This window comes from Carcharhinus amblyrhynchos, chromosome 14 (assembly GCF_965287045.1).
Source record: "Carcharhinus amblyrhynchos chromosome 14, sCarAmb.v2.hapA, whole genome shotgun sequence".
Taxonomy (NCBI): domain Eukaryota; kingdom Metazoa; phylum Chordata; class Chondrichthyes; order Carcharhiniformes; family Carcharhinidae; genus Carcharhinus; species Carcharhinus amblyrhynchos.
Window position 1 is genome coordinate 58,186,170 of NC_137337.1, and position 26,697 is coordinate 58,212,866.

At 42.8% G+C, this 26,697-nt stretch overlaps 1 protein-coding gene across 1 annotated transcript in view; it reads left to right on the top strand.

Annotated features, from left to right (window-relative positions):
- The window catches only part of tmem62 (transmembrane protein 62), an 84,112-nt gene that overhangs the window by 29,645 nt on the left and 27,770 nt on the right, over positions 1-26,697 (top strand). Inside the window, 3 exon segments of the mRNA XM_080202947.1 lie at positions 11,167-11,289; positions 14,488-14,643; positions 21,941-22,100. Coding sequence (XP_080059073.1) covers positions 11,167-11,289; positions 14,488-14,643; positions 21,941-22,100 — 439 coding nt within the window.

The window sequence follows — 26,697 nt, forward strand, 5'->3', positions numbered from 1 at the left end:
TAAACATACTCCTCACAGGAAGCCAGACGTAAAACATCTCTTAAAAGAGACATTACCATCTTATAGTACTATTCCGTTATGAATTTAGAAGGTGAAAGGATTAAATGTAGTAGGCTGGAAAGAAGCTTGTGTGGATCATAAACATCAGGATTGACCTGCTGGGATGAATGACCTGTTTGTGTGCTGTAAATTCTATGGACTAATCACAGAACATGATTATGCAGCAATCTAGATCAACCAACTAGTGGAATGCAATAGTTCTCATTCCGACACTGAAATTGTATTTATGGAATGCAGCTAGTCTGCATTCAACAATGGAGATTGTCAAGTTAAGGTGACGATTCTCTAGTGTTTGCCTGTGGAAATTAGCAAGCTCATACATTGACTGCTGAATTCTTTCTCTCATTCCATATTTAATGTTCTTATGTCATTATAAACCATGAGTGTGGAATTTTAGCCAGTGAAAGGCAAGGCATGCTCATAGACAGTAATTTTCTTTTAAATTGTTCTGTTACTTCTAAGCCTCTCTGTTGTGGTTGAAACAAGAACTTTCTGATGATATTGCTTATATCCAAACTTCTCTTCAATCAGTAAAATTGGGGTGGTGAGATTTTACCTTTGTTTCTGTGCTCAAAAATGAATATAGATTGGACCCTGGCCTTGAATTTCTTCTGCACCTGCATTGAGACACACATTAAATGGAGGTAAACAAATTAAGGTCAGGAAGGCGAATGGGATGCTGGCCTTCATAGCGAGGGGGATTGAATATAAAAGTAGGGAGGTCTTGCTGCAGCTGTATAGGGCATTGGTGAGGCCGCAGCTGGAGTACTGTGTGCAGTTTTGGGCGCCGCACCTGCGCAAAGATATTTTGGCCTTGGAGGGAGTGCAGAGGAGGTTTACTAGGCTGATACCGGAGTTGAGGGGGTTGAGCTATGAGGAGAGGCTGAATAAACTAGGCTTGTACTCGTTAGAGTTTAGAAGAATGAGGGGAGATCTCATTGAGACGTATAAGATGATGAATGGGATGGATAGGATAGAGGTGGAGAGACTCTTCCCGCTCAAAAAAGACAGTAGGACTAGGGGGCACAGCCTCAAGATAAAGGGGGGGTGGTTTAGAACGGAGTTGAGGAGGAAGGGGGATTAAGGGTTATGGGGAGAGGGCGGGAAAGTGGAACTGAGCCACGACAGATCAGCCATGATCTTATTGAATGGCGGGGCAGGCTCGAAGGGCTAGATGGCCTACTCCTGCTCCTATTTCTTATGTTCTTATGAAAGATTGTGGAAATGTTGTCAATATCTACCATGTAACAACAACATTCTCAGGCATTTTTCCAATTTTTAGGTCCGACCATCAAATCCTGACTCCTAACTCTGCTCACAGCCATAAATCAGACCAAGCCTATTAACCAGCCTATGCCCACAGACTGACCACACCAGAAACTAGGCTTAACCACAAAACTGACTACATTCTGATTGTCAAATCACATTTACCTGAGTTCACTGGGAAACAGTTGTTTTCTTGGTCTTAATGTTTGAGCATTTGAAGTAAAATTCATCCTCGTGCAGATTAGCTCTATATTTTGTTTTTTTGAATGTAGTTTTATGATACAAGTCAGGTTAAAACGTGAAAAACTCTCTTGTTTGTAGATTTCAAACCTGCCATGCCCGATATTCATGAATGATGGTGAAATACGGTGAAACTATAAATTTTAGGGCTGTCATTTCCTGGGGCCCTGAATGTTGGTCCTGATTTACATCCACTTTATGTTCAGCTGCATTCTACTGAGGCTGAAAGAATACTTCAGCACAACTTGACATCAGCAAATGGAGCTTGCCATGGGGGGCATTTTCATGTATAATATCTGAGCTTGGTTCAAGAAAACTGCAAACCCAGGGTCAGTATCAAATATTCCCCAGTCAGGTACGGTGCATGATGGGAAGTGCAAACTTTCTCCAGAGCAAATAGTTTCTCCCTATCCACCCTTTCGAATCCTTTGATTGTCTTACATACCTGAAATCGATCAGCCCTTAGTTTTTTAAACTTTAGGAAATGCATGCCTTGTCTTTGTAATGAATTTTCATACTGCAATCCTTTTATATTTATTAGTCAGAAATAATACCGACTCGATACGTGCAAGAGTTTCACGCAATGATTTATATTTGAATTAGGATGAGTACTGTTATGTGGGCAAGGTTTTGGGTGAGAGTTGACGAATTAACTCTTCTCTACTGTGACCAGAGAGCACTCACAGGTCAGGAATAAAACTCCCACCATTTTTAAGAACAAAGTTGCATAGTACTAATAAAATAGAGGGCAAGATGTTGATAACGGTGTAAATTGACACACATGTTGAAATAGAGAAAGTTGAGAGACGATATGATTGTTGACTTTATTATTCTGAAAAGAATAGAGGATGAAGAACACCGAGTTGTTTCTCTCTGTCCCAAGTAGTCAGGGCAGAGCACACAGACCACACAAAGGAAGACAAATTCAAAGCTTATCTTCAGAAATGATATTGCAGTGAGAGATTGACTGTGACTGTGAAACAGACTGCCTAGGATACTGTAGAAAAAGTTAATATTGATTAATTCAAATACAAATTAGATAGAAAACAACATTTTGGGATCTAGTTTGAGTAATTTAAACCATGACGTATTAAGTGTAGCATGATTGCAAGGAACAGGTGAATTTGGATCTATAGGGGGTGATTCGCCCATCGCGATCCACAAATTTTCTGGCAGCACTGGTGGGAGAATCACATGTCAGCCATTGCACGAGATTAGCATATGCATTCCCAGTGCATGTGCGTTTCTCAGAGCCAGGGAACAGTTGCGGTTGGGACGGCACTGGAAATGGGTGGGAAGAGAGGTAAGTAATTTAAATCTTTTAATGTATTTTAAAACTATTTTTCGTGTTATTATCGGGTCCAGCACAGAACCTGCCGGGTCCGAAAGCACCTCCCACCCCACCAGGAGTACTTCACTCCAGCAGGATTTAGAGTAGTTCCCCATGATCAGGGAACTAGAGGAAGACCCCACCAGAGTGAAAGGGAGGCAACCAGGGTGTCGGGCGGAGGCAGAGGGGAGTGGTGACTCCTAGGCATGGGCACCATGGCAGTGCCGGCCTGTTCCCCTGGCACTGGTCAAGGGGCAAAGTGCCCATGCCCAGGGGGCACCTTGACACTGCCCACCATGCATTGTGATGTGGAGATGCCAGCGTTGGACTGGGGTAAAACAGAAAGAAATCCCACAACACCAGTTTAAAGTCCAAAGAGGTTTATTGTAGCAAAAGCCACAAGCTTTCAGGACAGCCTATCCCAAAAGCTTGTGGCTTTTGCTACAAATAAACCTGTTTGGACTTTAAACTGGTGTTGTGGGATTTCACCATGCATTGGGCAGTGCCAAGGGGGCAGAGCCTATTGTGGTCAGGGCCTAGGGCCAGCGATTGGATGGAGAGGGTGTGGTGGTCTGCCATGAGAAGGAGGAGAGTCTGCTTCCTGGGGGAGGGGTTCACCACTGCTGGTGCAGGGGGCTGGACATTGGGGCGCTCCCGGGACCATGGGAGGAGGGGGAGCGCTAGGGGTTGGTTGGAGAATTATAGTGGGGGCTGTGGGAGTGCTAGAGGGGCAATGCTGCAAGGGTCCTGAGTTGGCCATCAAACAGGGATACTGACAGGTCAGGACTATTCACATGCGCAGAGTTCCAGAGCTGTCAAACTCTGGCGTGTATAGGCCCCCACCTCTAGGTTTTAAATGAGATTCACAATTGTGAATCCTGCAGTGCACAAATTGGGGAGAGTCAGGTCTAAAGTTAAGAACATAAGAAATAGGAGCAGGAGTAGGCCATCTAGCCCTTCGAGCCTGCCCCGCCATTCAATAAGATCATGGCTGATCTGTCGTGGCTCAGTTCCACTTTCCCGCCCTCTCCCCATAACCCTTAATCCCCTCTCTTATCAAAAACCCATCAACCCGCGTCTTAAAAATATTTAGCGAGGCAGCCTCCACCACTTCAACGGGCAGAGAATCCCAGAGATTCACCACCCTTTGAGTGAAGAAGTTCCTCCTCAACTCCATTCTAAACCGCCTCCCCTTTATCTTAAGGCTGTGCCCCCTAGTCCTACTATCCTTTCTGAGCGGGAAGAGTCTCTCCACCTCTATCCTATCCATCTCATTCATCATCTTATACGTCTCAATGAGATCTCCTCTCATTCTCCTAAACTCTAACGAGTACAAGCCTAGTTTATTCAGCCTCTCCTCATAGCTCAACCCCCTCAACTCCGGTATCAGCCTAGTAAACCTCCTCTGCACTCCCTCCAAGGCCAAAATATCTTTGCGCAGGTGCGGCGCCCAAAACTGCACACAGTACTCCAGCTGCGGCCTCACCAATGCCCTATACAGCTGCAGCAAGACCTCCCTACTTTTATATTCAATCCCCCTCGCGATGAAGGCCAGCATCCCATTCGCCTTCCTGACCACCTGCTGCACCTGCAAGCTGGGTTTTTGCGACTCATACACAAGGATCCCGAGGTCCCTCTGCACCGTCGCCTGCTGCAGTTTTTCGCCACGTAAGTAATAATCCTTCCTACCATTATTCCTACCAAAGTGGACCACCTCACACTTGCCAACATTAAATTCCATTTGCCATTTCCTGGCCCATTCACCCAGCCTATCTAGATCCTTCTGTAGACTCTCCACACCCTCTGCACAATTTGCCGTTCCACCAATCTTGGTGTCATCAGCAAATTTCGACACCCTACACTCGGTTCCCTCCTCCAGATCATCTATATAAATGGTAAATAGCTGAGGCCCCAGCACCGACCTCTGGGGCACTCCACTAGTCACCATCCGCCAATCCGAATAGCACCCATTGACCCCCACTCTCTGCCTCCTATTTGACAACCAATCCTCTATCCATGCTAACACCCTACCCCCAACTCCATGTCCCCTGACCTTCTGCAATAACCTCCTGTGAGGTACCTTGTCAAACGCCTTCTGAAAATCAAGAAAGACCACATCCACCGGCTCTCCTCTATCCACCGCCCTAGACACATCCTCATAGAACTCCAGTAAATTTGTCAGACACGACTTCCCTTTAACGAAACCGTGCTGCGTCTGCTCTATCAAGCAATTCCTCTCCAGATGCCTCGCTATTTCCTCCTTGATGACGGATTCTAACATTTTACCTACAACAGACGTTAAACTAACCAGCCTATAATTCCCTGCCTTTTGCCTCCTACCCTTCTTAAACAACGGCGTAACATTAGCCGCTTTCCAATCTTCCGGCACTTCCCCGGAATCCAGTGACGTCTGGAAAATAACCACCAAGGCATCCACTATCACCTCCGCCATTTCTTTCAGAACCCTCGGATGCATTCCATCCGGTCCTGGCGACTTGTCCACAATCAGCCCCTCCAGTCTGTCGAGCACCTCCTCTCTAGTAACAGTAATGTCATTAAGACCCTCCAGTCCTACCACCTTTCCATCTCTAACACCCGGCAAATTATTCACGTCCTCCTCCGTGAAGACAGAAACAAAAATGCTATTCAGGACCTCAGCCATATCCCCATCCCCTACCACTAAGTCCCCCTTCTCATAAGGTTGCACTGAAAAAACAGTTGTGATCTAGATCAGTTTTCCCACCAATTCAGCACTTTTGGGAGAATTGCCCCCATTGTTTCCAAAGCTGAGCACCTGTAGGCTTTTACTCTTTCTTGGTCTGTTGTAGCCAAATTGGTGGATTATTGAGCTGGACAATGATTCTTTTACTGCAACAATTGTTTGCATTTATCTAGCACAGTTTATTGTCGTAAACATCCCAAGGTGTTCTACAGCAGCTTAAACAGACATAATTAACATCACACCAAAGACGACAATCTGATAACCAAAAGCTGGCCTGTGGAGCAAGCCCTGTCTGCCACTGGCTAAAATTCTGCTCTCACAATTTATGATGATGTAAGTACACTAAATATGGAATGAGAGAAAGTATTCAGCAAATCACAACGTGTGAGCTCGCTGATTCCCACAGGCAGTCACTATTGCATTGTCACGTTAACTTGACAATCACCATTATTGAATGCTGACTAGCTGCATTCCACAAATACAATTACAATGCATGGTTGAGAACCATTGTATTCCACTGGTTGGTCGATCTTGTGTTTGCAGTAGGTTGCTGTATAATTCTGCATTGTGGTTCTGTGATTAGTCCATGGCACAAAAAAGTTATTCAGCCAAGCAGGATACTCTGATGTTTATGATCCACACGAGCTTCTTTCCATCTTACTACATCTAATCTCTTCACTTTTGAAATCCATGAGGGAGTCATGTTGTGAGGAATTGACCTCCTCTCCTGGAATTATCTCTAACGTGTCGTGGTTCTTTTTGTTGGGTTGAAATAGCTTGCTGAGTTAACAATCAAATGCCTATAAAGTGTGCCTCAGTATTTGGTTAGCATGCGGTGTTACAGCAAAAAGTCATAAACCTACTCGGACAAAAACAGAAATGCTGGAACATCTCAGCAGGTCTGACAGCATCTGATGTTTCAAGCCTGGATCACCCTGCTGTGATGAAGAATCATTCAGACATTCAACGTTAGTTCTGTTTTCTCTCCACAGATGCTATTAGACCTGCTGAGAATTTCAAGCGTTTTCTGTTTTTGTTTCAGATTCTAGCATCCACTGTAGTGTGCATTTAACTTAGGGTATTGGGGCTAACTGGGCAGCAGAAGGCGCCAGTAGAAAATGATGGGCTGAATGGGCTCCTTTGTTGTACGATTCTGTTGTTCTACTTGTTCTTTCTATCAGTCATTCATTCTCATTGTTAGTGTTTTCTTGAATGTGATGACTTCTGCTTAACACATTGCCGCAGGAGTTACAAACTATTCCCTTTTCGTCTCTCCCCTGTCATCACCATTCGTCTGAGAATCAACACTGCAATGTTTGGGATAGGATAGAGGTGGAGAGACTCTTCCCGCTCAGAAAGGACAGTAGGACTAGAGGGCACAGCCTCAAGATAAGGGGGGTCAGTTTAGATCAGAGTTTTTAAGACGCGGGTTGATGGGTTTTTGATAAGCGAGGGGATTAAGGATTATGGGGAGAGGGCGGGAAAGTGGAACTGAACCACGACAGATCAGCCATGATCTTATTGAATGGTGGGGCAGGGTCGAAGGGCTAGATGGCCTACTCCTGCTCCTATTTCTTACGTTCTTGTGTTTTGAGACCTTGTCCACTGTTCGTAACCTCCTCCCAAAAAAGTGACAATTCCTGTGTCCACAAGTTAATCTCATCAAGAAAGGACAAAACTTGCTGCCGCTGAAAGATGCGTCCACAATAGATCCCCTCGTTGAACAATCCATTCTGCTGGAAATGGGGAAAAGCATGTATAAAGAATAGTATAGCACAGGAACAGGCCCTTCAGCCTTCCAAGCCTATGCCATTCATGATGCCTGCCTAAACTAAAACTGAATGCACTAACCTCCATTCCCATCCTATTCATGTATTCACCTAGTTGCTCCTTAAATGCATTATCGTACCTGCTCCCACCACTTCTCTGTGCAGTGCATTCCAGACATTCACTACCCTCTGTGTAAAAAAAACTTGCCTTGTACATCTCCTAAGTTTTTCCCCACGCATCTTAAACCTATGTTCCCTAGTACTTGACTTTTCAAGCCTAGGAAAGAGCATCTGACTATCCATTTTGTCCATGCCATTCCATAATTTTGTCAACCTCTATCAAGTTGCCCCTCAACCTCTGTTGTTCCAGTGAAAATAAACCAAGTTTATTCAACCTCATAGCTAATGCTCTCCAGACTAGACAATGTCCTGGTAAACCTCTTCTGTACCCTCTCCAAAGCATCCACATCCTTCTGGTAATGTGGCGACCAGAATTGTATATAATTCTCCAAATGAGGCCTGACTAAGATTCTGTACAGTTGCAGAATGATCTGTCAATTTTTATACTCAGTGTCCCAACTAATGAAGGCGAGCATGCCATATGCCTTCTTGACTACCTTACCCACCTGTGTTGCTGCTTTGTGACTGTTGGACGTGTATGCCGTGATCTCTCTGCCTGTCAATATTCCTAAACATTTTACCATTTACTGTATAATTCCTACATGCATTGGATCTTCCAAAATGCATTACCTCACACATATATCCGGATTAAACGTCATCTGCCATTTCTCTGCCTAAGTCTCCAACCAGTCTATATCTTGCTGTATCCTCTTCACTATCTGCAACTCCATCAATTTTTGTGTCATCTGTGAACTTAGTAATTAGACCAGCTACATTTATATGTACTACAAACAGCAAAGGCCCCAGAATGGTTCCCTGTGGAATACCACTAGTTACAACTTTCCATTCAGAAAAACGCCCCTCTACTGCTACCTTCTGTCTTCAATGGCCAAGCTAGTTCTGTATCCATCTTGCTAGCTCTCTTCTGATCCCTTGTGACTTCACCTTTCATACCAGTCTACCATGAGGTACCTTGTCAAAAGCTTTACTGAAGTCCATGTATACAACACCCACTAACTTTTCCTCATCTATCATCTTCGTCACTTCCTCAAAAAACTCAATCAAGATAGTGAGACATGATCTCCCTTTCACAAAACCATGCTATCACTAATATGTCCATTTGTTTCCAAATGTGAGTAAATTCTATCTCTAAGAATCTTTTCCAATAATTCTCCTACCACTGCTGTAAGGCTCACTAGCCTATAATTTCCTGGATCATTTCTGCTACCCTTCTTAAACAATGGAACAACATTGGCTACAGGTGATGTTCCAGAGGATTGGAAGAAAGCCAATGAGGATACAAAGATTTCTGTCAAGGCCCCAGCAATTTCTGTCTTTGTCTCCCTCAGTATTCTGGGTAAATCCCATCAGGCCCTGGGAACTTATCTACTTTAATGCTTTTTAAGACCCCCAACACCATCACCTTTTTGATATCAACATGACCCAGAATATCTACATGCCCTATCCTAAGGTCCTCATCTATCAATCCCTCCCTTTGGTGAATGCTGAGGTGAAGTATTCATTTAGTAATGCCATCTCGGATCCAATTACCTGGATCCATTCATCTTTGAACTTCTTCCATTAGATGTCCACCCCCTTTGTTGTAACATACATTTAAATTAAAACAGCCATCATTGGACAAGTCCAAGCGGAGTGGCTGCAGTTTGGAATCAGGAATTAAAGTACTTGCATTTCAAATATGGATAATTCAACCAAGAACCAGGATGAATTTTGAAGATTCAGGAGGGAAGTGAAAAAGCAAATAAGAGAAGCCGTATGAAAGGAGACTAGCACTAACATAAATGGGAAATCCCAAAGTTTTCTGTAGGCATATCAATATTAAAAGGATTTTTGGGAGTTTACGCATGGAGGCAGAGTGCCTAGCCAAATTATTAAGTGAATAGTTTGCAACCAAGGAAGATGCTGTTAAGGCCATGGTGAAAGAAGAGGTAAATCAGATACTTGAAGAGCTTAAACTGCTAAAGAGGTGGTGTTGACGTAGCAATATTGAATTAACAGTTGTAGTGCTTTAAGTTAGGATAGTGTGTGATTTGGAGGGGGACTTGCAGGTGATGGTGCTCCTATGCATTTGCTATTCTTATCCTACAAGGTGGTAGAGGGTGGTGGATCTGTGGAATTCATTGCCACAGAAGGCTGTGGAGGCCAGTTCATTTGAGTATATTTAAGACAGCCAAAGATAGGATCTTGATTTGTAAAGGGATCATAAATTACAGGGAAAAGGCAGGAGAAAGGGGTTGAGAAACATATCAGCCATGACCTAATAGCGGAACAGGCTCAATGGGTCGAATAGCCTAATTCCACCCATGTTGTATGGACTTTTGCTGTTTGGAATGTTCTGCTGAAGGAGTCTTGGCAAGTTGCTGCGACGTATCTAACAGATGGTCCACACTGCTGCCACTTGCAAAGGTAGAGGGAATGAATGTTTACGTGAATGTGCTAACCAAACAAGCTACATTGTTCTGGATGGTAATGCTTATGGACTGCTTTCTGTTCTGTTTCCTCTTCATTATTTTAAACACCCATCAGTTGTAACAACTGCAGAATCAGATCTTTTGTCTTTAATAAGTTAATGTTACGTAATTCAACATGAGTGCCAAGTCAACTCATTTAATACAATTCCATTAATATTGAGTTCACAATTCACTATGAGCGCAGGTACCACGATTCACAGTTCCAGCCTGATTACACAGTCAAAACTCACACCAATTCTACCTTTGACCTTCATGTTCCATGCAAACTAACACTAAACTACAACACATCAAAAGACAGGCAATGCTGACTTCAGATAACAAAGCCAAGACAATTCACTCCTCACAATCTCTCATTGATTCTGCTAACATGGTGGTTATGTGATCCACTTAAATTTTTCAATCACTTCATTACTATAAACAGTGACCAAACATCCTGTGACAAAAACTTATGACGTAGATGAATGGCCTTCCATTTCCTTCAGCTTCATAAAGCAACCAAGCAGAATTAAAGCATCTAACTTGTGTGCTAATCTCACAAACAATGAGATACAAAGAGATACATCAGTAGTGTGAACTCCTATTCCCGCATTGAGCTCCTTGTGTTGTGGGAGCAGCATTCATCTAAGCAAGTAGAGAGTATTCCATTGCATACCTGACTTCCATTTTGTACAGGCGCTGAACAAGCTTTAGGGAGTTGAGTGATGAGTTGCTTGCCACAGAACTCTCAGCCTCGCATGTTGTTGCGAGATTCAGCAATATCAAGCAAAAAGGGTTAGATTGTCTTTTTGACAATGGTCATTACCTGTCGCTAGTGTGACGCAAATGTTATTTGTAAATAAATGGGAAGTCACAATCTGGAACTCATCCCCCAAAATTCTGTTGTAACTTAAAATGTCTTGAAAATTCCAATGCTGAAGTTAACACTTTTTGTTAGGCACAGGTACTAAGGGTTACAGAACAATTAACAATTTGAGAACAACTCAGATAAGTAGATGGATTTAACGTACAGATTAGCCACGACCTAACTGAACAGCAGAACAGACTAAATATTCTACTCCTGTTCCTATGTTTCCGTAAAAGTTAAACAAGTTTTAAGGAGTGAGAGGAGAGGAACAAGCTACACCAGCAGTTTGTGCTTCGCAAATAGAACTTTTCTATACTTTACAGCTCTGCTATTGCATACCTGTGTGGACATCTGCACACACTGGGTGGTCTCATGCCTGTTCTGCACAGCAGAAATGCACAAGGGACACTGGAATTGGAGCTCGCCGACTGGATGGACAACCGGAAGTAAGTATCTTTGAAATAACAAATACACTAGTGCATGAGAAATTTTGGAACAGTTTTTTTCACCATAAAGCTTGTGACATGCACCATTTTCATTGTCAAACGTCTTAGGTTCATAGCATAACAATAACAGAGTAGTATTCTACATTGTATTATACTCTCATCTCAGATTCAAGTCCAACTCCAGAGCTTGAGCATGGAAATGAAGGCTGACACTGACAGAGTGCTGCACTGTTGGAGATGCTTAAACCAAGATCCCTCTGTCTGACTGATGGATATGGAAGATCCCAAAGCACTATTTTGAGGAATAGCAGGGAAGTTTTTCCTGAGATTCTTGGCCAGTATTTCTCCCTGGTCATTATCACAGCACTGTTTGTGGGAAATTACAATGTGCTATATTGGCCTTGGTCTCTTTTCATCTTAGTGAAGACTTAACTGTAGAAATTTTAAGTTGCCCCATTTTAAGTTTTGGTTTAACAATGTGCTTTTAAGGGATCCAATGTTTGCATCTAGTTTTATGGGTTTGCATTAGAATTATTCTGCACAAGGTTGGATGTAGGGACATGTAACTCAATTGACAGGAGTTTGAATTGGCCCTCCTGCCCCATTTCTGGTTGCTTACCCCTGGAAACCTGCAACTCAAACTACTCATTCCATAGCTTGCTTCCTGCTTTCGCTGCTCATTTTATAAGCCCTAACTCGGTGAGGATTTGGGAGAGGGAAGTGGAGAGCAGTGAGAGGGTCAGCCTGTGGGAGGGTCAGCTCGCATGATTGAGAGAGAGCGGGAGAATGGGGGAGCAGAAGAGACGTTGAATGTGAGGTGAGTAGAAGGAGTTGGTGTATTTCTTTCAAAATAACTTTTTCATGTTTTTAAGTTTATTTTAATTTACAAATACTTGTAATTTAACAATGTATAGTACTTAACTTTATAGGGTATAATGTTTTAATGCTTTTTGGAAAAGGGCCAATCAAATCTAACAAAGGTTTTACATTGGTTTTAATGGGAAAATATGATTTGTTTTTATTTCCTTTAAAGTTGCACTTTGTAGGAATGAAAATTAAGCATGGAATTGGTGTACGCTCCCAGATGTGATAAAATGATAAATAATGGGTCTAAACCATTTGTTCCACTATTTGTAGCAGAATGGAGTCATGGAGGTTCTGCACATTCCAGATTATCTGGAGACACTCTTTCCCTTTCTGGGACTTGGATCTTAAGCACAGGAGGGGAGGGGTTTACAAGTAGAGCATTTTCTTAGGACATTCTACTGACATTACTGCAAATGTAAGCCAAACATTGTGTCAGAGAATATTACAGCACAGAATGAGGCCATTCAGCCTGTCATGCTCATTGAAAAAGCTATCTAATTAGTCATTCTCCCTTTCTCTTTCCACATACCCTGCATGTTTTTCCCTTAAGTAGCCAAGTCCCATTTTGAAATTACTACTGAATTTGTTTCCATCACTTTGCTAAGCAGTTCACTCCACATCACAGCTGTGGCTACTCATTACAAACATTTGTCTCATCTCTCTTTTTTGCTAATTATCTTAAATTTGTCTTCTCTAGTTACCGCTTCTTGCCACTTCAGTTTCTCCCTATTTATTTCTCAGCTCTTTAAAGAGAACAGGCAAATTTCAATCTCTCCATCTAACTGAAGTCTCTTACACTGGTACCGTTCTAGTAAATCACCCCTCTCTAGGACATTGACACCTTTCCTGAAGTATGTTGCCCAAAATTGTGTGCACTCTTTACTCTCACTGAAGCCAAACCAGTAATTTGTAAAAATTTAATATCATATCCTTACGTTTTGAATTCTACTTCCCTTTAAAACCATGATTCATGTATGCCTCTAACAGCCTGATCAATTTGTCCTTCAATTTGAGAATCTGAATTACCTTTGGTTTCCCTCTTGGGCCAGTAGCATGTGAAGTCCATTTTGTGTTTGCAGCAAGCCATCCTCTGATTCTAATCTGAATTGCTAAACGTGGCTCTTCAGCCACTTTGAATCGGTGTCATGTACACAACAATGGGTCCGCTCCTGGCCAGGAAAACGGTGGAGAGTCAGAGGGATGGGAACAGTTTGTTATAATAATGTAAATTGAAAGACAAACTCTGAAGGAAATTAATGAGTCCCACAATTCTAAGACCAATTTGAAACAATGAGCTTGAATACGGGATAATGCATAAGGTTGACTCTTGGTCAGTGGGAATACAAAGAAATGAGATTGTGTTTTGGAATTTAGGAGGAGCAATGTTGAGAGGTCTTGATTAGTTTTGATACTCACTGGGCTTCAATTCCACTGGTGTAGGACATGTTGGAGGGGTCACATGGAGGGTGGTGGAAGGTTATGGACATATTTGGAGATCTGGCAAATAGCGGAGGAGATGCACAGTATTACAGAGGTGAAAGAAAGCAACAGATCCTACATGAAGAGGAGGTGGATTTTAAGATTGAGCAATGCATTGTGGTTTGGGACCTGATCCTGAGGTGGAAGCCATGGAGAAGGATGGAGTCAATCAAAGGAGGGTGGCTTCAGATTAAAAGCTGGAAAAACCAACTTATATTTGTGCACCTATAGTGTAATGAAATGTGATAAGGTGCTTCACAGGAGCATTATAAAGCAAAATTTCACTCTGAAAAATACAAGACAAAATTAGGTAAGATTGGTCAAAACCACAATCTAACATTACCAGGAGGGTAGCTTGTAAATCATGATATGCTGCGGTGGGTTGGATGGTGCTGCGTAGAAAAGATGAGACGTTGATGCCCACCAAAGATAAGTGCACGGATACAGGAGGAGAAACTGTTTGAAGGACTTTAATACAGACAGGAGTAATAATGGAAATGAGCAGTGTCACAGAAATGGAGTGTGGAGGAAAAGGTGTGCATGGAGAATTGAGTGGCTGCAACACTGAAAGCAGCAGAAAGGTGAGAAGGATACAAAAACATTCAATCACGTTATTTGAATCAGGCCAATTTGCTTTCCAATCCATGACAATTTGTTTTGTAACCAGCTGTTTCAATATAGATGATGCATCTTGTTTCCTAAACAAGCAGTTCATCGGGAGCACACCTTCTGAGGAGAAGATAAAATCAACTTATGGTCACACTTAAGTTCATGCTGTATGGACTCATTTAAGCTGAATGCTGTTGTCCTGTTCACAGAAGTTGTGCCTCCTTATTGCTTTTCTCTTGGCAGATACCGTCTCGTAGCATTTGACCATGATCTGCTTAGCTTTGTGGATCTGAATTTTGACAAGTGGCCAGTAGTTCTCATCACAAATCCAAAGTCTGCTCTCTACAGTAGCCCAAGACATGAGCCACTGGGGAAAATCAAGCACTCTACACATATCAGGTATGATCAAGTGTGTTTTCTACTATTTTCAAATACATTCTCTTAGGCTGCCTTTTTTATTTTAGTGAGTCTATAGTCAAAGGATGTAAGAAGTTGAGAAAGCAGAGCAGAGCACCAGGAGTAAACCACACAGCCCTTGAGCCTCTATGACATATAATCAGGGACGATCATCTCTCACTCCATTTTCCTGTCCACCCTTCATATCTCTTGCTTCCTTGAAAGACCAAAATGTTGTCTATCTCAACCTTAAATATATTCAGTGATGGAAGAACTATAAACCTCTTGGGTAGAGAATTCCAAAGATCTACAGCCATTTGAGTAAAGAAATTTCTCCTCATCTTAATTCCAAACAATCGACCCTTTTACTGAGTCTGTGCCTAGTATCCTAGGTTCTCCAGTCAGGGAGAATAACCTCTGTGTCCACCTTAACAACCGCCTTCAAAATCTTTTATGTTTCAACGCGATCACTCTTATTTTCCTAAACATCATAGAGTATAGGCCCAATTTACATACTCTGTCACCATAGAACAACCCTCTCACCCCAAGAGCCAATCAAATGAACCTTTTCTGTAACGCTGAGAAGACAAGTATATCATTTCTTAGCTATGGAGACCAAAACTGGTATAGTATTCCATGTGTTGTTTCACCAAAGCTCTATACAACTTTGGAAAAACTTTCTTTCACTTGCAATAAAGGTCATCATATTATTTGCCTTTCTCATTGCTTGCTGTACCTGCATGCTAACCATATTCTTTGTACTAGTGTGATCAAATCCCTCTAAATAGCAACATTTACAAGTTTTAGACTTTTCAAACCCTATTCTGTTTTTCTATTCTTATTTCCAAAGTGAATAATCTCACTGTTCCCCACATTATACACCCATTTTTTAAGATATCAGTGTTTCTAAATAAAAATTCTACATTACAAATTCTTAATTTCTAACACAAGGGTCCTCGGTTGAGCTTGACCCCACAAAGTACAAATATGTATTGATATAAGTATGTATGAAATCAGGTAGAATTTATTAAGCAAAATTGTTCATATACGTAACACTAAGTACTGAAGATAATGCAAGTCCCTCATCCCTCTGGCTCTCAGGAGTCTTTGAGTAGTGCCAACGTCTTTCTCTTTCTTTGAAGTGATGTTGAACTGTGTCCAGAAGAGTCATATCCCAGAAACCATGGTAACACTGCCAATAAAGACTCCAATTTTCTAGGGTCACTTATTTGGAACAGTCCAAATTTACCTCTTCCATTAGCTGAAGGTGCAAGTCATCTTGTGGCAGCCCACCACTGTAACTAGAGCCATATAGAACTAAAGGCAAGTGTTCGTTTCCTGGTTTCCCTTGGGCTCCTAGGGTTTACACTTCATACAAAGAACAAAGAACAACTCAGCACGGGAAACAGGCCCTTTGGCCCAACGAGCCCACGCCGCCGCATCCTCCTACACCTACCCTGCCCTGCGTGTCTGCGAGTGGAACCCCTAACTTAGCCAGATTCAGGGGAGAATAGTGTCAATTTGGTATACCAATCAACCTCCTCTGCACCCTCTCCAGAGTCTCCACATCCTTCTGGTAGTAAGGTGACCAGAACTGGACGCAGTACTCCAAATGCGGTCTAACCAACGTTCTGTACAACTGAAGCATTAGACGGCAGCTCCTGTACTCTATACCCCTTCCTATAAAGGCTAGCATTCCATAAGCTTTCCTCACAACCTTCTCCACTTGTGTCGCAACCTTCATAGACTTGTGAACCTGCACTCCCAGGTCCCTCTGTATTTCTATACCCCTAATCGGTCTACCTTTTATCACGTAGCTCCTCTCTGCATTATTCTTTCCAAAATGCATCACCTCGCATTTGTCAGGATTAAATTCCATCTGCCCAATGTACCAAACTATCTATATCCTGCTGTATCACCTGACATTCCACCTCAGTATCCGCCAACCCTGCCATCTTGGTGTCATCCGCAAACTTGCTGATCACACCACGTACGCTCTCTTCCAAGTCGTTTATGTATACTACAAAGGGGAGAGGTCCCAGTACTGAGCCCTGCGGTCACTGGCCTCCAGCCCAAAAAGGTCCCCTCAACAACTACCCTCTGTCTCCTATTGCCCAGCCAGTTCTCAATCCACCTAGCTACCTGTCCTTGTATCCCATGCGCCTTAACCTTTTCTACCAGCCTACCATGAGGGACTTTGTCAAACGCCTTACTGAAATCCATATAGATGACATCAACGGCTCTCCCATCGTCAACCGTTTTTGTCACCTCCTCAAAGAATTCTACCAGATTCGTAAGGCAAGACCTCCCTCTAACAAAGCCATGTTGCGTATCCCTAATCAGATCGCAACGCTCCAAATGCTCATACATCCTACCCCTAAGTATTTTTTCCATTAATTTCCCTACCACCAATGTCAAACTCACCGGTCTATAATTTCCAGGGTTATCCCTACTACCCTTTTTAAACAGCGGTACCACATTAGCTACCCCCCAGTCTTCTGGCACCTCACCTGTGTCCAAAGAAGAGACAAAGATTTGCGTCAGAGGCCCAGCAATTTCATCTTTCACCTCCCTAAGCAGCCTGGGATAAATACCATCAGGCCCTGGAGCTTTATCCGTCGTTACGCTACCTAAAAGCCCTAGCACTTCCTCCCTCGTAATAGATATTTCCTGCCACTGATCCACAGCTCCCTCCAAGACACTGCACGACGAACCCCTCTCCTTCGTGAATACTGACGCAAAGTATTCATTCAGGATCTCCCCCATTCCCTCTGACTCAATACATAACTCCCCACTTTTGTCCCTAAGAGGACCAGTTTTCCCTCTAACTACTCTCTTGCTCCTAATATAGGAATAAAATGCCTTTGGATTTTCCTTAATCCTATCAGCCAAAGTCATTTCATGCCCTCTCTTCGCCCTTCTAACTCCCCTTTTTAGCTCCCTCCTACTCTCTCTATATTCCTCCAGCGCACTCTCTGTACCCAGTTGTTTCGACCTAACGTACGCCTCCCCCTTCTTCCTTACCAAGTCTTCGATACCCCCTGTAATCCACGGCTCTCTAATCCTACCTTTCCCATCCTTCCGCTTAACCAGAACGTGCCTTTCCTGCAACATTTTCAGTTTGCCCTTAAAAGCCTCCCACTTGCCAACCGTGGACTTGCCAGCTAACAGTCCCCCCCAATCAGTGTCCTTCAGCTCCCTCCTAATCCGGCTATAGCGCGCCTTCCCCCAGTTCAGCACCCTCCTGTTTGGCCGGCACTCATCCCTTTCCATTTTTATCCTAAAGTAGACGGACTTGTGGTCGCTGTTAGCCACATGTTCGCCTACCTCAACCTCAACCACCTGCCCCGGCTCATTACCCAACACTAAATCCAGTATAGCCCCTTCCTAGTCAGGCTAGTTACATACTGCTCTAGGGACCCTTCCAAAACACATTTTACAAACTTATCTCCCTCTGTACCCCCAGCTCTAGGCCCCCTCCAATCCACTCCAGGAAGATTAAAGTCACCCACTACAACCACCCTATTCTTCCTGCACCTATCCAAAATGCCCCTGGTGACACATTTTCTTTAGACTGAACAGTTAGAAACAAGCTTGTATTCTCTTTAACAATTTTGAACCCAAGCCCCACAGGTACTAAAATCATTAAGACTAGATATTAAAAATTTCCCATCATAACGTCAAAACAGAAAGCTTTCCCGCTAATACATATGTTTTGCTCTACAAAGATTAAATTAATTCATACATTCAATGAAATCAATGCATGGATCTTGTTTAAAGATGAAGTCACCTCAGGTTCATACGACTTTAACCATTCCTTCCAAGTTGTTCGAACAAAATACCTAATTGTATTGTGAACAAGTAAGACAGCATACAGCTGCTCCAACTCCAGAATTAAAAATCATAAAACAATTAAGTGTAGTTTCTCACAAACAACAGCTGCAAAATATCCCAACTGCCTGTTGTCTCGTTAGCAGAAATGCAAACTGAACCATTATATTCTAAAACTTGGTTTTAGAATAAAATTCATAGATGTAAAAAGCCATAGATAGGGCAGCACGGTGGCACTGCTGTCTCTCAGCGCCAAGATCGATTCCTGGATTGGATCACTGTCTGTGTGGTGTTTGCACATTCTCCCCATGTCTGCATGGATTTCCTCTGGGTGCTCTAGTTTCCTCCCACAGTCCAAGAATGTGTGGATTAGGTGGATTGGCCGTGTTAAATTGCGCCTTAGTGTCAGGGGGACTGGCTAGGGTAAATTCATGGGGTTGTGGGGATAGGGCCTGGGTGGGATTATTGTCGGTGTGGACCTGATGGGCCGAATGTCCTCTTTCTGCACTGTGGAATTCTATGATGCTATGTTACAGACCAACAACAAATGCTAAAACTTAGTAGAATTATCAGAATTTTATAATTTAGCTTGTCTATATATCTTTGCAGCCTTTGTGTCCTTTTCACAACTGTTTTAATGGCCTGAAATAAGGACTAGATATCATCTTTGATTTATCGTACCTTTGATTCCTTGAATACAATTAGCATGCATATCCTGTGCAAAATTGCAACATAATGGCCCTGACACAAGGTACTGTCCTTTCCATCCCTTGCTGAGGCACATGCAGATGGGTGGCAGGTTCCCTACCTTGAAGAATGTGGGTTAACCTGTTGAGCCAAATAATGCATTCCTGTAATGTCATGAATATTTTCATCTGTTTGACCTGTCATCACTCCTTATTAATGTGGCAGTTTGAACTCTCACAATTTTGATGAGCTGAAACCACTGAATCACAGAATCCTAGAATCCTACAGTGCAGAAGAGGCCCTTTGGCCCATCGAGTCTGCACCGATGCATGAGAAGCCCAGACCTTAATCCCACTAGCCAGCACTTTGCCCATAGCCTTGAATGGTATGGCGTGCCATGCACTCGTTCAGGTACTTTTTAAAGAATGTGAGGCATCCTCCCTCCATCACTCTCCCAGGCAGTGCATGCTAGACCATCTGAGTAAAAAGGATTTTCCTCAAATACCCATCCCCCCAAACCACCCACCCCTCACTTTTAGCTTGTATCTTCTCATAACTGACCTTTCAACACAGCTGCTCCCTACCACTGTCCATGCCCCTCACAATCTTGAATACCTCAATCAGGTCGCCGCTGTCTTCTCTGTTCTAACAAAAACAACCCAAGCGTATCCATTTATACCTTCTTGTAACCCAAGACACTCAACCTCACTGTTAACCACCCAATCTTTGTGTCATCGGCAAACTTACTGATCATACCCTTACCTCTGTCTAACCTAAAGCGATGTGTTTTGGCTGCTTGATGTACATGGAGTGGGATTATAAGGACCTAGTTAGGAACAGACAAACTTGTGGGGCAAAAGGTTACAGCTCAAACCCAACGTCACAACAGTTTAATGGCATTTTCTTTGTTGCATAAAGAGTATTCAATGGTAACATATCGCCTATGGAATAATGCAGCATATGTTCATTTCCACACCAGGTGGCATGGCACAGTGGTTATCACTGCTGTCTCAGAGCACCAGGGACACTGGTTCAATTCCAGCCTCAGGCAACTATGGAGTTTGCACATTCTCCCCATGTCTGCATGGGTTTCCCATTTCCTCCCACAGTCCAAAGAAGTGCAGGTTAGGTGGATTGGCCATGCTAAATTGCCATGATGTGGGTATGCCGGCGTTGGACTGGCGTAAACACAGTAAAAAGTCTGACAACACCAGGTTTTAGTCCAACCGATTTATTTGATAATAGACTCACAAGCAACAGGGATCTTGGGTTCATGTTGCACTATCTGTAACCCCCATGACTTGCCTGGGTTTGCAAAACCTCACTTACTGTACTGTCTGGAGACGATACACATCTCTGTAACCTGTGATCAGTGCTCCTTCCACTCACATTGTCAGCCACTTCAGGTCTTGAACAGCAGGTTAGGTGTAAGGATTCGCATTCTAATCAGTAATCTCTAAACTGTCTGTGCTTTATATGCTCTGTCTGAGGCCAGAACTCTCCATTCACCTGACGAAGGGGCTAACCCCGAAAGCTTGTGAGTCTATTATCAAATAAATCGGTTGGACTAAAACCTGGTGTTGTCAGACTTTTTACCATGCTAAATTGCCCCAGAGGTCTATGGACAAATGTGCCAAGGTTTCTTTGTTCTTTGAAACTTCCCAATGTCAGACCTTTCATAGTATACTTCCTTGTCAAATTACTGTTTCCTAAGTGTATCACCTCACACTTTTCAGGGTTAAATTGCATCTGCCACTTAACCGCCCATTTGACCATCTCCTCTATATCTTCCTGAAACCAAAGACTCTCAACTTCACGAGTGTCAGGGGGATTAGCAAAGTAAACATGGGGTTATGGGGATTGGACCTGGGTGGGATTTTTGTCAGTGGAGGCTTGATTGGTTGAATGGCCTTTTGGGCTGTAGGGATTCTATGATTCTAGACCTTTAATGGAGCAGTTATTCATTTCACGCTTTCAATTTTCATTAGAGGAAAGTGCATTTTTTTTGTTTTAGATTTTTTTTAAAGAATTGCTTGTGTTTATATAGACCTCTGAGGATCCAAAATACTTTACAGCCAATGAAGTTGTTTTGTGCAATAAGCTGCAGTTAACCTGTTTTAGCTGATGTTGATTTGAAGGAGAAGTGATGGCCCCAGGGGTTACCAGGAGAACTTACTAATCTTTACAAAATAGTGGTAGAGAACCTATACATTTCACTTACAACACAATTCTGGGTTCTTGGTTCAGAATCACATCTTGTAGTACATTCTCCTTCAGAAATGAAGCAGTACCATGCTGACAAAAAACTTGTATTTATACAGCAACTCTCATAACTCCAGGATGTCCCAAAGTACGACAAACCTTTGCAATTGGGTTGCTATTGTAATGTAGGAAATGCAGCAGCCAGTTTGTGAATAGCAAGTTCCCACAAACACGATAATGCAATAATGACCAAATATCTGTTTTTACAACTATTGGTTGAGCAATAAGTTCTTTTCTCCAGACTGAGTAAACTAGTCCTTTTCAGGTTGGCAACATGTACCACTGGAGCGCTGGGGCCTCAAATATGTACAATCGAAATTAATGACTTGGATGAGGGGAAGACTGTATTGTAGTCAAATTTGCTGATGATTGGAAAGTAAGTTGTGAGAAGGATACAATGAGTCTGAAAAGGCATGTCGATAGGCTAAGTGAATGTATAATGAAAAATCATCAACTGGGGAATTTAATCAGGTTTTGTAATTCAATTACATTGATAACGTTGTTTATATTTCCTCTTCAGGGTTCTCGCCTTCTCCCCAGCACAAATCACCTCAGTCATAATCAGTATTGATGGTATCACTTTAGGCAATGCGATTCACATCGAAGGTCCATTCTTCTCCTTAGCTTGGAGGGTCGAGGATTACAATAAAGGAATGCACAATATTGAAGTCCGAGCAGAGGTAACAAAATGCATATCATTCTCACTAGTATACCTGTTGTGAGAATATTTGCACAAAGTCCCTGAACAAGTTAGTTCGTTGCTGAATAATTTGGGTAAAAAAATTATTATTTCACAAGATCTTGAAAGATTTATCCAGTTTCTCTTCCTTTCTCCCTCCCACCTTATTTGCCCTCTTGCCTTTCAATTGTAGTAAGAAGTCTCACAACACCAGGTTTCTGATGTATGCAGAGAGAATTCGAGAGGCCATCAGACATAGGAACAGAAGCAGGCCTTTTGGCCCATCGGGTCTGCTCTGCCATTCATAGAGTCATTGAGGTTTACAGCATGGAAACAGGCTCTTCAGCCCAACTTGTCCATGCCCCCATTTTCTCTTAAAACCCCGCAGCTAATCCCAATTGCCCACATTTGGCCCATATCCCTCTATACCCATCATACCCATGTAACTATCTAAATGCTTTTTAAAAGATAAAATTGTACCTGCCTCTCCTACTACCTCTGGCAGCTTGTTCCAGACACTCATTCCTCTGCATGAAAAAGTTACCCCTTGGACACTTTTTTTGTATCACTCCCCTCTCACCTTAAACCTATGTCTTCTAGTTTTAGACTCACCTACCTTTGGGAAAAGATATTGACTATCTACCTTGTTTATGCCCCTCGTTATTTTATAGACATCTATAAGGTCACCCTGCAGAAGGATCTAGATAGGCTGGGTGAATGGGCCAGGAACTGGCAAATGGAATTTAATGTTGGCAAATGTGAGGTTGTCCACTTTGGTAGGAATAATGGTAGGAAGGACTATTACTTACATGGCAAAAAACTGCAGCATGCGACGGTGCAGAGGGACCTCGGGGTCCTTGTGCATGAGTCGCAAAAACCCAGCCTGCAGGTGCAGCAGGTGGTCAGGAAGGCGAATGCGATGCTGGCCTTCATAGCGAGGGGGATTGAATATAAAAGTAGGGAGGTCTTGCTGCAGCTGTATAGGGCACTGGTGAGGCCGCAGCTGGAGTACTGTGTGCAGTTTTGGTCGCCGCACTTACACAAGGATATTTTGGCCTTGGAGGGAGTGCAGAGGAGGTTTACTAGGCTGATTCCGGAGTTGAGGGGGTTGAACTATGAGGAGAGGCTGAATAAACTAGGCTTCTCCTCGTTAGAGTTTAGAAGAATGAGGGGTGATCTCATTGAGACGTATAAGATGATGAATGGGATGGATAGGATAGAGGTGGAGAGGCTCTTCCCGCTCAGAAAGGACAGTAGGACTAGAGGGCACAGCCTCAAGATAAAGGGGGGTGCGGTTTAGAACGGAGTTGAGGAAGAACTTCTTCACTCAAAGGGTGGTGAATCTCTGGAATTCCCTGGCCGTTGAAGTGGTGGAGGCTGCCTCGCTCAATATTTTTAAGACGCGGGTTGATAGGTTTTTGATAGGCAAGGGGATTAAGGGTTATGGGGAGAGGGCGGGAATGTGGAACTGAGCACGACAAATCAGCCATGATCTTATTGAATGGTGGGGCAGGCTCGAGGGGCTAGATGGCCTACTCCTGCTCCTATTTCTTATGTTCACCCCTCAGCCTCCTACACTCCAGAGGCAAAAGGTCCCAGTCTATTCAGCCTCTCCTTATAACTCAATCCATCAAGTCTCGGTAGCATCCTAGTAAATCTTTTCTGCACTCTTCCTAGTTTAATAATATCGTTTCTATAATAGGGTGACCAGAATTGCACACAGTATTCCAAGTGTGGCCTTACCAATGTCTTGTACAACTTCAACAAGATGTCCCAACTTCTGTATTCAATGTTCTGACTGATGAAACCAAGCATGCCGAATGCCTTCACCATTCTGTCCATCTGGGACTCCACTTTCAAGAAGCAATGAACATGTACCCCTAGATCTCTTTGTTCTGTAACTCTCCCCAGTGCCCTATCATTAACTGAGTAAGTCCTGCCCTGGCTCAATCTACCAAAAGGCATCACCTCGCATTTGTCTAAATTAAGCTCCATCTGCCATTCGTCAGCCCACCAGCCCAATTGATCAAGATCCCATTGTAATTGGAGATAACTTTCTTCACTGTCCACTATGCCACCAATCTTGGTGTCATCTGCAAACTTACTAACCATGCCCTCTATATTCTCATCCAAATCATTAATATAAATGACAAATAATGGTGGCCCAGCACTGATCCCTGAGGCACACCGCTGGTCAGACTTCCAGTTTGAAAACAACTCTATACAACCACCCTCTGGCTTCTGTCAAGAAGCCAATTTTGTATCCAGTTAGATACCTCACCCTGGTCCATTGAAATTTAACTTTATGCAACAACTACCATTCAATTAGATCATGATCATCCTCGACTCCACTTTCCCATGTTGCTCCAGGGATGAGGAACTTTAATTGTGAGAATAGATTGGGGAAAATGGGTTTATCCATCTTGGAGATGATTAAAAGGAGATTTGGCAGAAATGTTCAAAGTCATGAGAGGTCTGGACAGAGTAAACATTCAACACATTTCCCTCTGACGCAAGGGTCAAAAGCCAGATGAGACACATTTTTGGTGATTGGGAAAAAAAGTGACAGCATCATGAAGGAAAAGCATTTTTACCCAATGAGTGGTTTGGATCTGAAATGCACTGCCTCAGGTATGGGGAAAGCAAAATCTGTCAAGGATTTGAAAAGAAAATTGAATAATTATCTGGGGAGAAGTTTTCAGGGCTAGGGAGAAAAGACGGGGGAATGGGATTAGGTGAGTTGATCTTAGACCATAAAACATAGGAGCAGAATTAGGCCATTCAACCCATCAAGTCTGCTCTGTTATTCAATCATGGCTGATATGATTCTCAGCCCCATTCTCCTGCCTTCTCCCTGTAACCCTTGATCCCCTTATTGATCAAGACCCTATCTATCTCTGTCTTAAAGACATTCAGTGACCTGGCCTCCACAGCCTTGCAGAGAACTTGCACAGACATGGTCTGCTGAATGGCCTTCCTCAGTGCTGTAGCAATTCTTTGATTTTATTTTTGCCCAGACGATGTTGTGGTGGTATACCTCCTTGAACTTCTGTGTGGTTTTGATACAACTGGCTGCCTTACTTGGTCACTCCATTGGACAAATAAAATTCAACGGGGTGGTTTATTACCACCTTCACCCACAGTAAATAGCCTCAAATTGGAGGTCAGTGACTTTACTAACCCTCCATTAACACTGGCAATGTAGATGCTGCCATTTTGAAAGGCAGCTACCATTGGATGTTCAAAGCACCTACCTATTTATGGCAACAAACACCTTTGAATCTGAAAATTAGGGTCTGATTCAGGTAGGATCTAGTCTTAATGGCCTCATTTCTCCTAGCTTCAAGAACCTGCTCCCACAAACTCTCTCAGACCAATTCTGGCCTCTTCAGCATTCCTAATTTTATTTGCCCCACCATTTGCAGTTGTGCCTTCAGCAGCCAAGACCCTACGTTCTGAAATTCCCTGCCTAAAACCCCGTGCCTCACTTTCCTCATGTAAGTCACTCCTTAAAACCTATCTTTGTCCCAGCTTTTAGTTACTTACTTAACTCAATCAAATTTGACCTGATAAGGCTTATAAAGCTGTTATATATTTAAATGGTTTGCATCATTGTTTTAAGAGCTGATCACAAGATTTAATGGTGATATCATTAGGCTGTTGCACAGGTTTGCAAAGAGTTTGCTTACTGAACATGCTTTGACATTAAAGATAGCAGTGTTGATGGAACTGGCTGCTAAAGATGCTTCAAAAGTTGGTGCAGGAATGAAGATGCACAAATTAAAAACTGTCCATATGTCAAACAGCAGCAAGCATGTCACAGATGTGACAAAATGGGTCAGTGACTGAATGCTGGAGCAAGGATAGTCAATGCAAGAATTATGGCAAAATGGGACACATTGATAAAGCTTGCTGGGTTAGACCAGCTTCCCTTGAGAAGAATCTTCAAGAAGAACAAGTTGCATTCGATAAAAAGGACTTACAACATGGAAGAAAAAAATTATGTCTGTGAAGACAAGAATATCCAGAAATATATTGAGCTGTAACAGGACACCTTATCCATATAGGGTGGATCACATAGATTCCGGATGATTCCGAAGTCAAGCCAACAACCTATTAGGATGAAGATTAACACTGGTGCTGCAGTAACTTTAATTGTTGAGATTACATACCAGCAAAAGCTGAAGCATTTTCCTTTAAATCTAGCTGATGTGATTTTAAGGACATACACAGAAAAGACTGTGCTATTGAAAGGTTACAATCTTGATCAACAGAGAGTTGAGTGGAGAAACAGTGGAGTTGTTTCTCCATGTGGTCTGTAGTAATTTTCCAGCTCTATTTGGGAGATCATAGTTGGAGAAGATGAATCTTAAATTGAGCACTGGCAACAGGTTGGTCAATGTCAAAACAGATCTACAACACCTTCTGCATAAATAAGAGTGTATTCGAAGAGACATTTGGCTCAATAAGGGAGTTCAAGAGAAACTTGAGATAAAACCTACTAGTCAACCAAAAAGTCTCAAAGCAAAAGCAGTGTCATATGCAATGCATTCTAAGGTGGAAGAAAAATTAAGCTTGTTAGCACTGGTTAGAGCCAG